Source organism: Mya arenaria, chromosome 9 (genome assembly GCF_026914265.1).
Source record: "Mya arenaria isolate MELC-2E11 chromosome 9, ASM2691426v1".
NCBI lineage: Eukaryota > Metazoa > Mollusca > Bivalvia > Myida > Myidae > Mya > Mya arenaria.
Window position 1 is genome coordinate 14147521 of NC_069130.1, and position 16685 is coordinate 14164205.

Genomic DNA, 16685 nt, shown 5'->3' on the forward strand with positions numbered 1-16685 from the left:
ATTAAAAGTCTTATTCCGAATCTCCAACTATCACGACATGTCATCAGGTCGTGAGTGCCAGGTTATGGGTAAAACGTAAGTAAGGCAAATCAGTTTGTTACACATTTTCTGCAAATAGCTTCTCAAACAATGTAGCTTTTAAGTCAGGTATGAATGATATAAATTTAGATGGTTTAAGCGTATATTATTTCAATCGGGATCTTCAGTTTGGTGAACCAACCACGCAGGGCCTTGTCTGAGAAGTTACATGTTGTTACAAGTAAAGCCAACTGCATCCATAATTTTATCTTCAAATCGATGTTGAAATATCCTGTCAGCACTCTGAACCACCACTTATATATGTGCCCATACTGCTCCTAAATGTAAAGATAGCGACTAGTAAAGGATTGAACTACGCAATGGGCTCTATATGTAGAAATGACCCCATGATTGTTTAACCTTTGAATCATTCAAATATTATAAAGGAATACCTTAAACATATTTTTGTTTAGCTTTTCTCCCTCATTTAGATTTCCCGTTTCATTTCATGAAAATATACGAGCAACATGAAAAAAAGCATACATATCTTTATTATTTGCAGATTTGAAACAAACATCAAATATTAAAATAACTACACTATGGAATGAATTCTGTACAGTAATCCCTTATTCTGAAGTTAATGAATCGAATTGATTCCAGATGTTCATACTTCATAAAAAGTTGTATTGCTTTAATGGTCTTTCTTTTTTTAAATAAAGTCACTAAAGAACTACATCTCCATAACTAAAACCAAACTCTTTTAATGATAAACAACTTGACAAACTATTCCATGTTTAATAACATTCATTTTAGCAAGATAATATTTGTTTGCTGTACGGAGAAACAGGTACCATAACTATGAAACACATCATTTGTTCAATAATGTATAAACAGATACGTTATCGTAAAAATACTACAGCTTCTCAAGATGCACGCCTTTACAAACTCTTCTAAATATAAATACATGCATTATTTGCAATATACGAAGTTTGGTGTCGGGATTAATTTATAAATGATGGTATTATTTGTATGCTGTCCAACTAAACAGGTATGAAACACATAATAGTTGTATATAATGACAAGATTCCATCCGAAGTATGTGTGTTTAACATTTTATGCATTTTTAAAACAGAAAATAGATATTTTAAAAATGTCTAAAATGTATTCACATATATAAAACCGTAGTACTTATATGTATAATCAAATATGAATAAACAAAAAAAAAACGAAACGTTCTTTAAAATAGTCTTGTGAAACGTCTTAAACGCTAACAGATTTTATCACATCCGTATGTGAACGCCAATGTTCCGTTTCACAGTCATCGTCTGGCAAACTATTTATTTGAAACACTCAAATGTCATGAACGCCTCTTTCCCTGTGACAGTGTTCTTTGTCTTTACCAGCAGCTCCGTATCCCCAAACATAAACGTGTCTTCACATATCTGTTTTTCGAAAGGAATGTCCATGCTGTTCTCAAGTTCAATTTCACCGAGAAGTTCACACCCATCTTCTGTTGTGTACTCAGGGTTTTCATTTGTCGTCCTGTAGACCGATAAAAGGGATTTTCCGCCGTAAGGACAGCTTTTCCTGGTCATTTGTTTGTCTACTCTCACCTGTGTGTTCACCCGCGCGTACACTTTGAAATAATTAGGCACTTGCCACTCTCCATTTATCCAAACCTTCCTTTCCTCGGGATGCTTCTTTTCATTAAACGTGACATTCACACTTGTACCATACGTGTATTTAATGATCCTTGAAGAGACAATAGTGGGGTTGTGTCCAAACCTAACGGCGCCTTTTAACACAACGAGGCCCGCGTCTGCAGGAACGATCAGTCTCACGCCGGCAATTTCATTCCTGATTCTCTCCTGAACGTACGGACTTTCACCGAAACCGCCAACTAGAATAACGGTACGCACGCTTTTTATCTTTGGTTCAGCTAAAAGAGTCTTCAGATGCTGGATCAGCAGATCGATCGGTCTTTTAAACCATGATAGGACAATTGTTGTATCAATCTTTAACTTGTCTTTGCCTCTTGTGGTGATGGCATGTTCCCGCACTTTTAAGGATGCAATTCGTTCCTCTAAAGATTCGGAAGAATACTTTTCTGAAAGATCCCTCAGCGAAGCAGAAATACGAACAACTATCTGCTTTGTTTTGTCAGTGTCAAATGACCGTTTCTTATGTTCAAATTCCCGAGTGATGTCGAAATAATCATTCATTTCATTCTCTCGGAGGTCGTTGAGAGCTTTTTCTCCAAAAAGTTCTTTCCACATTTTCATGTAATTTTCATCCACATAGATGCCTCCCCATGGTCCCCCACTGGCTTTGTGTATTTCCTTAAGGGTTCCATCTGGTTTTCTTTCATGAACAGATATATCTGCGGTGCCTCCTGAAAGTTAATACAAAGATAAATGTATTTGATTATTTATCTTAGGTATAGGTTACTTGCTTAAACTTAATACACTATTAAAAGATGACTTAATTGTAATTAAATTTATAAGTAATTTGTAACAATAACCTAAACTAAAAAGCAACAGAGGGATAATTGTAACAACATGCTGTTTTTACAGTATACTACTTTAACATTTAATCAGTGTTTAATCAGTGTTTCCTACCTCCAAGATCGACCACCATGTACTGTGATCCTTGAAACGCTACAGCACCCTTGACGTCCATGCCCAGCGTCTCACACCAGATCGAGGCACACTCCGGCTCCAAGGCCAGCTTAAGGCGGTTTGGGTCTATTCCAGCCTTTACAACAAAGTTTCACATCAGCATAATTATGTTAATGCATTCAGACTTTTCACGTATTACAAAGTATGTCACAATTCACTTTCAGAAAACAAAATATTCAAATTCAAATTCAATGTAAATACTTCGATACACATACTATTCACTGATACTTGTCCCTGAATGATTTTTTTAATAATGAACGTTTATACTTAAAAGAGTCTAATTCACTTGTTCGGTTTAATCTAAGGAATATATAAATAACATTTATAAAAGGGATTTTTAAACAAATGTAATTTGTTCGTTATAATATGAAACAGTTCATTTACCAATTAAGTCCATAGTGAACTATAATGACAGGCCAGTGATTACACGAAGGTGAATGAACCTCATTTGATAAACATCATCGGACAGATCATTATTGTGCCAGTTGACTCTAAGTGGTGTGTACGTACTAGAACAAACAATACAGAAATCTCCTTACTGCTATAGCCGCGTCCCTCATAAATCTCTTGGCATTGTCTTCCCAGATAGCCGGAATTGTCAACACGTACAGTATATCCGTTTCCTCGATTCCTATCTTTTGCGTGGTAACTGCCGTAAGCAGGTGTTCTCTCAGGTACTTGATTGACATGACAAACAATGGGAAAGCCGTCATTTGTTCTCCACAAAAGTCATCTACCGTAACGTCTTTCGTCAAGTGCTGAAGATGACAATACTTTTGAAATCTAAATAAGTGGTATAACTTTTTAAACACCTACACATTGTCATATTTACGTTAATAATGGCACTTTTTACGCTCACATGCTTTTTTGCTCTAAATGATAAATATTGCGAAAAATGAATGGTTGAATTTTTGTAAATAGTTTTTTTCCCAGCCTTAATCAAACGCGGAAGCCCGATTATGTATAGATTAGAATATTTTAAAATCAATGTAATATGTGTTTGTTGTAGTATGACGTTACAATACGTTTTCCTTAAATCGTAAATTGTGTATTAGTCCTTGAACCTCATTCCTCTACACAAGAACATCATTTAATTTGTGTTTGGCTACTTTGCGTGTCCCTGCATTTCCAAATGTATTTATGATGGTGTGAAATAAAATGTGACGTTATCTGCGAAAATGAGTCATACAGAGGTAAAAGTGGCATGTTTTTTTTTCCAAAATATAATGAAACATAAACGGGCAGACACTGCTGTTATTTTGTTTGTTCTTATTTTTTTTCTAATTTTGTACACTGTTATAAATATTTTGTTATCCACTCGCTCTATTCAATTTGATTTTTAATGATAATTTGAATGCTTTAAAAAATCATTTGGAAGATTAGCTAATACATGTCGCTTTTATTTTTAATAATGTTTTCTTTATTTGTTCCCAGTTTTAGTACAATGATGCTTTTTATTATGAAACTTTATGATCACACAGTGTTAAACCTTTTATTTTAAAAGGCAGACTGTGTGTGATTGCATCGTATCTTTGAAAAGTTTTTGCATTAGGTGCTCTGAATTGTATTCCTCCGTCTGCAGATAGAGTTGGGATCTCTTACCATAGAAGTACTTGGGGTTTACCTATAAGTTTATTATTATTTGTGCTATTGTTAAGTTTCCTCAAGTTAATGCATACTTTGATAAGATTTACCTTTTGTGTTTTATCTTTATTTAGGATTGTTGAGATAAGAGTGAGGTTTGTGCACTTAAACTGGTTTAAGCCCCCAGTAAATTTACCTTTTACTGACCGTTCCAATGCGGTACCTAACAATCCTTGATAAACACACCTAGTTTTTTAGATATGAATAGACAATTAAAGAGGTCCTTTTTTAAACGAGATTATGGCAAAAACTAGGAAATCAAATGTGAAAGAAACACCTAGAAATTTGACGTTCAACCATTTACGTTATAACTTTATTCAGGATTGTTGGGATTAGAGTGAGGTTGTGCACGCAGACTGGTTTAAACCCCCAGTAAATTTACATTTTACTGACCGTTCCAAGGCGGTACCTAACAATCCTTGATAAACATATCTAGTTTTTTATATATAGTATGTATGCACTGTGCTGCTTGTGGAGTTTTGTGCTGTTCTTCCATGTTTCTTGTTTGTGTTTTTTGTGTTCTATGTCTTTGGCGTTTACACAGTGCCATTAAACCGGGTTTATTTTTAAACTCTTTGCTACTGAGCTTGTTTCTGTAGCCTTTAGCATAAATATTCAATGGACTCGCAGACGATGTCGTATATGTAACAGTATTCAGAGTGAATTATTATTGGTATCAAAGTGTGTTGACTTACGTACCTTTCATGTGGACATACCAAAGGGCTAACATCAATTATTTTTATCAATTCAACACATTTTTTGTTTATTATTAATTTACCTTATTGCTATGCAGAACCATCTTAAATCTCCGAAAAAGCCTCCAGCCATGGTGCTCATCATCTTCAGCTAGGGTTGCGTACTTGTCTTCGGCCTCGAAACCAAATTTATCAAACCCTCCCTCAGAATTTAGTAGGACGGATGTAGGCGTCTTCAGTGACACTAATCTTGAAGCCCCACCTCCTGCGTACCAGTTCTGGTTTGTCTGAATCTTGTTAGGATCGTCTCGGAAGGAGAAAGCATAACCGCTGTACGTGGTTCCGAAGTCGAAAGCTGCCACTATTAGCGTCTTGCCTTGTGCATTGCTTGCCATGGTTGATTAAGCTACACTATGCTCTAAATCAAGAGGGAAAGGAGATGATGAGAGTGGTCTAGTGGTAAAGGTTTCCGCCTCTCACCAAAGGGGTGTTTGCTTCTTTTCTTACCCTTTTCTCGGCAAGAAAAATACATCAAATACTCGTTCCATCAATAATCCTAGTAATATCCGATATCAGTACTGCACAGTTAATAAGTTATCCTAGATGTTAAATCGAACCTAGGATTTGTGATCAAACGACAACCAGGCCCTATAATCGCTCACTTAGGTCATTTACCTTTCTGAGTCCTTACTGAGAACTTACTCTAACACATACCAGAATACATTGATTCAAAACAGACATCAGGTGGTCATTCCATCAATAATCTTAGGAACGAGTTCGTTTTTAGGAATAAAATTCAATAGTAGTAATGCACTGTTGAATTTTTTTTCCTTGATATGAAATCGACCCTAGGATTATTGGTAAAACAGTCCATATGCCCTTACATCGTATACTTAAGATATTACTCACTCTAAATCCTGATTCCACTACATACCAGCATTATTTAAAACTTTAAATTGTTTTTTTTATTATTCTGGACACGGGGATTCCGTCGTAGATAGTATTTATCAATATTATGATGAGAACAAAATCCAAAATTGCTCAACAATAATTAGTTATGTTCAATTGTTAAGTACATAGTTATTACACTATTTGATTATGAAGCAAAATTCGCATATTCTACGGGTGAATGCGCATTGAAAAGGGGTACGGGGTTAAATGAGTTTCTTCAGATTAATCGTGTACCAGTTTAAACGTTCAGTGTGATAATGCACTTTATTCATCACAGCTTAGTCAGTAGTTGCCACTGTCTTCCGGGTGAACAACTTGCAGTGAATGTAAAGGTCAAAGGTTACTCAATTTTTGACAAACGCCTGACTCTGCGAAAGAAAACCTATAATTGAGCAGCAATGTTTACAAATGCAACTTTATGAATATAAATAATAAACTGGAAATAACTTGAGTTTGAATTTAAGCCTGAATACGCTAACAATTGGAATGTTTTTGTTCGCGAAACTAAGGCGGTTTGTACCATGAAGTTTCGTACCCAGAATATTTTTAGTCTTATAATTAATTCATGTTGAGTGTGTACTAATTGCTAATCGAGTTTAACCCTTACCCAATGTGTTAGATGTATTTCTCCCACAATATCAGAGTGTATACGTACAACCGAAACATTAAAAAACATGGACAGACCACTCATACGTTAACATGTCTTTATCAGTTAATGTTGGGGTCTTGTAACGGCCAAGGTGGACTTTTTGATTTCCGCTTTTCTGTAATGGACTTGTAATGTAATGCCGAAGTAGACATTTTGGCGCCACTATCATGTTAATGCACCTCACGTGCATACGCGTCTTAAAGTATGCGATAGTTTTATTCAAGGTAAATGTAATTATCACTATAGAGTTTTTTCTTTCCTTAAACGCAGAACAAAAAAAAGTTAAAATATATTGTTGTAACAATATGAACAATAACCTACTTTCTTATTTGGTGAATATTGATCATGAACTGAATACGACATGTTTAGTATATACATATACATGTATTTACAAGACGGTTTAAAACAACTTTACATATATTTTTTTAAAATCTCTCAACCGAATATAATGTCGGTTTAAAAACGAAACAAAAAAGTTACCTTCAACAATCCTTAAGTTAGAGATAACTACCTACTCAATTTGTATTCGCCTTTGTAATATTTGTGATCGGTTATTGATCGTTAATTTTGGAAAATGATCTACTTCCTGCTCTAAGGTCTATTCTTTGTATGAGATTGAATGCATGAATTCGTCAATAGATTGTATTCGCTTATACAGTGTGTGCATTTGTTTAGATATTGATCATTCCGAAAACAAACACTGAAAGGAACCACAAAGGTTGAAATTTTAGACATAAAGACTCTTATAAACCAATAACTAATTAAAAACTGCTTATATCCCCATTTTAGCCTTTTGTCATGGTATTGTGTAGAGGCCACACGAAACATGTACTGTGTTCACTTTACGGGGTATTTCTAAAGACAATAATTAAAGCATCTGTAAACCATAGTTCGGCGCAAGGACGCCGCGACTGTATATGCATGCACGAAAATCAAATTTCAGAAATTATGCAAATAACATTGAATTTATAAGACACCACATGCTCCTTGCCTTTAGGCATTATTTCAAAATTCAATGTTTTGTCAGTACTTAGTCATAACATGTCTTTTATATATAATTTTAGACTAATGCATCATAGTTCTGTGCTTCACATGCATTTAATTTTCTTTACAGGTGGTATTACTTGTTGAGAATAAACGAATGTTTGTCTTCCGTATTTAATCAGTATTTAAGCAAAATAGAATAAAATATGAAAAACCTTGCTTAAAGTTAAAAAAAAATCGTTTGGAATGTCCACATGATCACCCAATGCCAATTGATTTGCATGCTATTTTTCACTTAATTGAATAGCTCACAATGATCACACGTTGCGTATTCTTACAGTCTTTTTCTTGATCAAGACAATATAAATATTATTCATTGAATTCACAAAATCGCCTATTTATAGATACAAGGTGGGAGTGTATCTCGGAAATTGAATACCGCTGAACTGAAATATAATACCGCCTGTATATTTAAATCAGGACGGTAATAAATTGAACATAATTCATATAAATACTGACAGCTTAAAGGGACTAGTCAGCAGATGATACCATCGCAATATATGTTTTTTTGTCAAAAACGTACATTAAATTGACATCATTGTATACAAAGCATTGAATCATGCTTTCTGTATATCACATCGCTTACGACACATCCATCTTTCGCAGTTTTTGCGCATTTTTCCATTTCGAAATTTACTTGTGTTGTCTACCATGTAAATCCCAGTAAGTTTAAAATAGCGTTATATTCTCACCTATTAACTCGCATTGTCAATTCTAGCGTTATATTCTTCTTTCAGAAGGCCGCTTTGTAAATAAGACGTGTGTTATGTTTTTCATAATATGATGCCTATGTCCAAATGTGTTACCTTCTTTAAATAACGTTATTATTATTACTATTATTATTATTATTATTATTATTATTATTATTATTATTATTATTATTATTATTATTATTGTATGTACTCATAAACAAATATGGTTTACACTGGGAAACCAGTATGCGCTATTTTTAAACTGGGACCTCAGATAAGACAGCAACATGAATGTTGCGTTTATTCTTTTAATCATGTTAACTAGTGTGTTATAGGCCCCCAGCTCGCATTGTCAATTCTATGCTATAAGAAATACTGTTTTTGCCGATTTTTGGACCATCTAGTGTTTAGTCCCTTTAATGTCTCTACCAAAGGTAAAATTTGAACTGTTCATTAAACCAGAAATCCTGCTAATGGATCATATGGCAACATCTTTTGCAGGAATACGATAACAATCGTATGCGGTAATCCTTTTATAAAAGGAATTGGAAAATTCCTTGCAATTTATAACTGAAAACTAAAATTGTATTTAATAACTGGATTGAATTCTATTTAGTATGTCTTGACGACATATTCAAAGCAGAAACAATAAATAGAGCATATCTTTTAGGTATATTAAATCAAAATTTGATTGTTTAATTAAGTGAAATTTAGAGGTTAAAGAAAACTATTCCAACTGTTTCTACTACAAAGTTTTTATTTATTCTTCTAGTAATTACTACAAAGTTTGTGTTTTTAATGTTATACGACTACTGTATACTTGCGGGCTTTTCCTGACATTTTGTGGCTTTTCGCAGTTAAGTCATATTGGAAGTCAATATATAATTCAAAGCAAAGGTCCTGTTGTTTTTCTACACAAACGGTATAAATTAGTATCGATACAATTGTTTTGTTGATTTTATTGTAATTGCATATTCAAGTTATTTATTTAAGTTATATTAAATTTCCCTGATATTTTATCTTCTTATGGCACGTATATCTGAAGACAATCGTGTAAACACAGATATCATTGCAAGTTACACAAGCTCGTTAATCATAACTGTAGCATGCTTCCTGTGGCGCTGATAAAATAATATATTAGATTCAACTGTTTAAAAGTCATTTGCAATAAGCTTTGTTCATTGATTGATAAAACATATATGGAAGAATGATCTAAGGCCTTTTATATGTGTATCGATGATGAGTGAATTACAGCTTATTCATTATGCTGTCCTTGTAACAAGATTAAGAATTTATCAGGCGCTCAGCTTGAAATATTTTAAACTAAACAACAAATCACTTTATAATATTGTTTAAAAGATAAATCAATGTCACCGTGTCTATGATATTAAAAAGTATGATGGCAAACACTTCAAACAAGTGTCACAGTGAACTTAAGAAATATTGCTACGTCTTATCTATACAACTGTAGATAGTGTATTTGCTAAATCAGTAAGTGGTTATTGCACAATTTCAAATTGTAAGTAAAATTGAAAACAGTTTGAAAATAGTTGGGTGCATTTCTTACACGGGCTTGCTTATGTAATTTCGTTTCAAATACAGGTTGCTTTTGCGACATTATATTGCATCACGTACTTAATATGATGTTATTCATGGTTAATTCATCATATCTGTGTACACATTATTTCGTCGAATTGTAAAATAAAATATTGTCATTATCTACATTAATTTGAAAATCATTTAGTAAATTAATAAATAAATATGAATCTGTGGTGAAATTAAACAATTAATGAGTTGTGACCTTTAAACGATCCCACCAAATCCATTAGCGTTTGCAGTGTGTAAATGCGTTCGCATGACGTCATGGGTTAACATACACTATTATTACAATTATATCGGTTTTGCAATTCTAACAATAGATATTTATGAGCTGAGGTTTCGTAAGTTGAAGAGACAATGGTTTCCCGAATATTTGTATTTTAGTGCCTTCATTACATAAGTGTACATTGAAACTCACAACTACTTCCGGGTATAATTATTAAAGGTTATATAAATCAAACATTAAATAATTGAATAGCATACACATTTGTGAAAAATAATTAAACTCATACTAATAAACATTGATTTTAGATCTTGCAAAGATTTTATTGCGCCAACAAAATATTTTACCTTTTAGCTCGTTATGATCAGCTAGTCGGCATTGCAATATTTTGATTGTCAATTTTAGAAAGTAATCTACTTCCTTATCTGTAAACAATCATTGAAAAGTGAAGCCATTTGAAAACTATAACTTGAAATCAATGAATAAAACAACCAATAAAAGTTTCTATGAACAATGTACGTGTTTATCCTTGTTCCCATTAATTTGAGCGACACGTCAACATTGTGTAGTTTCATGTGTTGCGATTAAACACTATAGGGTATTCAATCAATCAATCAATCAATCAATCAATCAATCAATCAATCAATCAATCAATCAATCAATCAATCAATCAATCAATCAATCAATCAAAATCAATCAATCAATTAATTAATCAATCAATTAATTAATTAATCAATCACTCAATAATTCAATCAATCAGTCAATCAATCAATTAATTAATTAATCAATCAATCAATCATAAATCAATCAATCAAACAATCAATCGATCGATCGATCATCTTGAGTTTGCTGACATAGCACTTAATACTAGTTTTAAACTGCACTTAAAATATTTTGCTGAATATTATCTTTGCTGCTGAAGATTGTTCAGTTGTAAGGTAAACAAGTTTTTTGTTATGAGTAGTTAATTCACATCCTATTTTGCGAATTCAAAATAAAGTTACAAACAATTTTAAAATGCATTTCTTTCACATCTGCGTTCACTTTGCGTGTCCGTGTATTTTCGCTACAGAGGTTTAGGCTGTTAATGAGAAATTGTATTGCATACCGTTATTGGTGTGTCTAAGAATTCGTCCTTTCCTGCGTTTGCATGTGTTTTGCCTATTTGTAAATTGTTATTAGTATAAACAATGATATAGAAATTCAATTCATTGTGACCTATGACCAATTTCACCAAATGTATTAGTGTCTGTGCGCATGGGCAGTGGTAAGTAATTATACTATTATTAACTATTAAGGTAATATCAATCATCGTCTGTTATAGACCGCTTGTTCACAGCGTTTCACCGATATTTTTTGTATTGAATCTCCCGATTAAAAAGCGGAGGAAATAAAGAATATAATGTAATATTTCTGAAAATGCCAAGTTCATGAGTGGCGGGTTTGTTAAGTGGGGGTAGCTTAATAAATTATCTGACACGTATTTGTATTGAGTGTCTACATTACGTTTCTAGAACATTATCTTCCAGGTCTAGGTAAAGTTACATAACTAATTAATATATATGATTAAGAAAAGAATGATTCAATTCATACGTATAACTATATCATGTATTTTAGATCTAATTTTAAAGCGTTGACGAAACAGTTTACATATTTTTATCAAATATATATCAGCTTGTTGGTCAGCGGCGCAGCATATTATACTGAACAGTAATTTATACTTTATAGACATTTGAAAGTGCAAAACCTATAACTTGAAGTCATTTAATAATGAAACCAGTAAACGATTGAATGGTATATGACGTTTTGACCCTTGTTCCTAATAAGTTGGCAGCGGTACAAGCTTGTATCATTTCACTTGATGCAATTGGAAATTATAGGGGTAATCAACCTATAAATCAATTAATCATCAAATCAACCAACTAGCCAATGCCCGGTCGCTTCTTAATGATACATTTTAAAAACGGAGATATACAATTAGTGACTTTTTTTTTAAAGATGCAAATATGTTTTTTTAAGAAATAACAAACTGTTTTTGGGTAGTGTCAAACAGTTTGCACTTGAATTCATTCATAATGTTGTAAATCTTTTGTGATAAACAGGCAAATGGTTTTTGAAAAGAAAAATCTGATTAAATCTTCCTTAGCTCTCAAAACATCTATTTATTATGCTTGCTTAATTGGGAGCTTTGAACGATATATAAATGGACTATCGAATGAGTAATTGTTGATTGGGTCGCCTGGATAACTGATTCAGATTCAGTTTTTATAACGCCCAACACATTATACATGTGAATAGAGGTAGACATTACATTATAATATAATATAAGTATAATATAAAAAAACAATTAATGAACCAAGTTTTTGAGGTCAGATATTAAAGCATAATTTATTTGAATTTGAAAAGACATAAGATACACTTAACCATTATAAGTTATAGCCGAACTACTCATCTTTAAAATACTAGGTTATATTGCCAGTGGGTTTCGCAATGTTCTAAACACAAAAGGTATGAATTTGCTTGTGAGTATTAGCTTTTCATAATCATCCTCACACATTATCCTTTGGAAATATATTATATTGACATCATTTTTATGAATAGCTGGTAAATATTTTCTTCTTCATTTGCAAAGTGGGTGCACTTCAAAATGTAATGAAATTCATCGCAATGTCATTTAAGTTATCAAGTACATTTTCATTTCTTTAAATACCATGCAAAGTCTGAATTGATGGGCGGCTGGATAAACATTTCTGGAATTAAACTATAAAAATCTTCAAACTTATGATCCGTTTTGTAAATCCTATAATTGTAACACTTTGGAGACTCATTTACAGTACTATTCCAAGACTGCTTGCATTGATCATTTAGCGAATTTTCAACAAGATTCAACAAATATTCCTTGCACCGTCAAAGTGATGGTTTTGCCATATAAAACTAAGTCCACATTCATCACAAATATTCTTAACATTGTCTAGCCACATATAATGCCTATTGTTTCTAATTGACTCATTATAAAGTAGTTTATACAATATCGACGGTAACTTGTAGTTATTGTGAGTAAGTTTATATCAGAATCCTATAATCCGTTATTTAATAACAATACTTAGTGGGAATCTACCTAGATCACCTAGATCGCCATACAGCATAACATGAGGTGTGCCTTTCTTTACATTTAAAATATGCTTCATACAATCAGTTTGATTGTGCTAAGGTCTCCAAATCCCCACACTTCACAACCATATAACAAAATAGGTGCAACAGTATTATCAAACAATTTCAATTGGAAATCAATTGGTAAATCTAAATTTATTATTTTAACATACAGACTAAAAAGAGCTTTTCTCGCTTGATTAACAGCATGTTTTGTTGGCATTTGCAAATTTTCTATTTTTTGATAATATAACACCAAGGTATTTAAAAGTTTCTACAACTTCAAACCTTTGATCTAACAGTTTAATATTTCAATACAAAATCGTTTTCATTCTTTGCAAGGACAACTGTATCATCAGCATATTAAAGTACAACAAGTTTAAGATACACATCTAGGTTATCATCATCAATATTCACACTGGGAGTAATTCCACCTAACATATAATGCTCTAAATCATTCAGAAAGAGAGAAAACAAAACAGGCGATAAATTTTCTTCTTGGCGTAAGCCTCTTCTACAGTTAAAAAAAAATCAACAATAGGCAAAATTTAATACCTTGGTACATATTCTTAATAACTGAAACTAGTTTTCCATTTATATTTACTAAGTTTTGCCAGAGGCCAGCACGCCAGACCGAATCAAATGCTTTCTTAAAATCTATAAAAACACAGAACAATTTATCTTTCTTATTACAGTATTCTGCTAGCATATGGAGTACATATACACTATCAACAGTTATATGATTTTTCTCAGCTGAAAGGTAAATCCACCAAAACAACCATTGAGCAATAGAAAAACATCTTATGACATTAGTCTAAAATTGAAACTGAAAACTTTAAAATAATATTATTGCAAGCACTTGTGTAAGTGTTTAGCGTTTTTTTGCTGACGTTGTGTACTGTCAATGGTTAAGGCATTCTAAGATAGAACAGTATATGTCGCCCCATCGTGCGGATGAGTCAATCACTTAACGAACTTCTTAACATTTCATTAAGACGGCTTTAAATTAAAAAAAATATGGATTGGCGTCCACATTAAGTTTTAGATTAGAATGTCTTATTAACAGTCATCAGGAAGAACATGATTTTCAAATGTCTGTATTCAATATCACCTTAACATGATAATCTTCATGTGCTTTATTGTGCTGTTTGTGGAGTTTGTGCTGTTCTTCTATGTTTCTTGATTGTGATTTTATGTGCTTTGCCTTTGGCGTTTACCCAGTGCCATCAAACGGGGTTTATGTTTAAACATTTTGCTACTGAACTTGTTTCTGTAGCATTTTGCATAAATATTCAAACTATTCGACCATTCATTCCGACACACGAATTTTGCTGTTAATACATTTTCTTGTAGGGTTTCGAACTCAGTCGAGGGTAACAAAATTGTGGAGGTAAACATATGTTTCACAAAATGGTATCAATAGCAGAACGCATGGGAATGAAGGGTGTCCGAACTGTTACAATATGATAACACGATAGAGAACAGATGCAAAAAACACGAGCAAAAATATGAGAACAAAATGTTTCGAGAGAGAGAAATAGTAGGCCCGAAGAACAAAACCGGAAATTAAACTCTAGCGACTCAATACAGAATGTCAAAACACATGTTTTCGATTAACAGTCAACAAAGGCGTTACGGCATCGTAGCTAGAAGTAGGCCAAAGCTTTCGGGCATTCAACATTAGCTTGCTTCAGACTGCCACAAAGGTTGAAGTCTATACACTTTTCAAAGAGAACGACCACGATAATTAAGCCGAATAACAATATTAAGTGATACCTGTTGACAATATGAAGGAGTCCGTTCAAATTTTAATGATAGAAAGGCACGATGTATTCCAGTTTGTCGCAAAATACGCCGTTGCTTCACACGCTGAACGGAGATATGTGAAAAAAAAAGAATCTCATAACGCTATGTCTGACCTATATTAGGGTATTTGTTATAAAATCTTCTGATTGAAATTGCTGATACATTATGTGATAGAGATGACACATCTAGTTGAGCAATTTATTGAAGAAGTTGAAGGTGGCACTACCATCCGGAGAAGAGATTTGCCAAGACCAAGGACCTGCACAGAGAATATACCGCGACAAGGTCGGCGTCAAAAATTATCACAGCGACAGTTCTTTGCGGCATGCGTTCTCTGTAATAACGCAATCCTTCGACCGAGATTGCAGGAGAGACCATGAGAGCAACGGAATTGGGATAATCATGTATGAGACATATCTGTGTCTGTCCATCATCCAAAAATACTGGTAAATTATTATTGACTGCTTCATTAAATAATATAGAATAAGAGGAATAATGAAGCGATATTGCAGACGATGGTGAAAATAGAGAAAATAAAGAATGGTCATTGTAGCTGGCTAATGAAAACAAATTGCTGCCGGAGCTGTGCAATGTGGAGGAAATGAACGGAGGATGAAACGTTTTGCGGATATCGGGAAATGTCAGAGATAGGGATGTAAAGATGTACCGATTCATTTCGAAAAATGATATAAAGTTTATATGGATCGAACAATTATAATCAGTCTGTTGTATCCACGAAGAGATAACATTAACATATCACTCATCAAACGTGGAGGAGGGGTTTGCCGAGCTATTAGCTCGGAAAAACGCGTTATTTCCATGCTTGAGTTATTCCACCTTTAAAATAAAAGTGAAACAATTGTTGAAACTTTGGTAGTTTTAGATACTTTTAATTAGCAATCATCGTATATTTGCTCCTATTTAATAAAAAAAATATCGATAGAGAAATAGTTTGCTATTGCTTGAATTGTCAACTTTTAAGATTTTGTTTATTTTGTACTAAACTAAACAATGAATAAGCAATTTAATAGTCGCAGGGGCGATTCCTCTTTACCGTCGTCGGCTCCATCCGCTCATGTGTTCCATCGCAAACTAGTAGCACTGTCCGTCCCGTTTTAAGATATATTGAAGATTGACAGTTGAAAATGGATAATGGAATATCCTAGCCAAATGAGGGGCACTATAGAAGGATATTAAAACCTTCAGGTCGGATTCGTTGTGTTACACGATAGAGGGCGTACGTTGGGAGAAAACATAAACATTGGGAGACAAAAGCACTATTCTCATTAATTACCTTTCGGCAAACTATCCTCGGACGAGTGTTTAGTTGAATTACATTGCTGCAAATGGGCTTCGTCGACGATTCGGCCCGACTGTTTCATTGAACGAATGACCAATTCTTCTGCAGCTATCAAAGGCAAATCCTCCTGCTTATCTTTTCCTGGATGAAAAACGGGTTTAAAATAATACCAACATGACATTGTTCAGGAGAAATCATTTAATTTTAAATCCAATCAAAAATTTCAGCACAATTTT

At 33.3% G+C, this 16685-nt stretch overlaps 1 protein-coding gene across 3 annotated transcripts; it reads right to left on the minus strand.

The window, feature by feature from the left end:
- Positions 1-599: 599 nt before the first annotated feature.
- LOC128203310 (heat shock 70 kDa protein 12A-like) lies at positions 600-16508 on the minus strand. Of its 3 annotated transcripts, none has more exons than XM_052904677.1 (5): positions 16444-16508; positions 5119-5453; positions 3236-3454; positions 2637-2772; positions 600-2410 (listed from the first exon to the last, which is right to left on the minus strand). In XM_052904677.1, the coding sequence occupies exons 2-5, from the start codon at positions 5428-5430 to the stop codon at positions 1356-1358; spliced, it is 1722 nt and encodes a 573-aa protein (XP_052760637.1). In that variant the 5' UTR covers positions 5431-5453; positions 16444-16508; the 3' UTR covers positions 600-1355. The 3 variants fall into 3 exon arrangements, with proteins under 3 accessions (XP_052760637.1, XP_052760638.1, XP_052760636.1); XM_052904678.1 differs by lacking the exon at positions 16444-16508 and adding an exon at positions 7151-7298; XM_052904676.1 differs by lacking the exon at positions 16444-16508 and adding an exon at positions 7116-7298.
- Between the last annotated feature and the right edge of the window lie 177 nt (positions 16509-16685).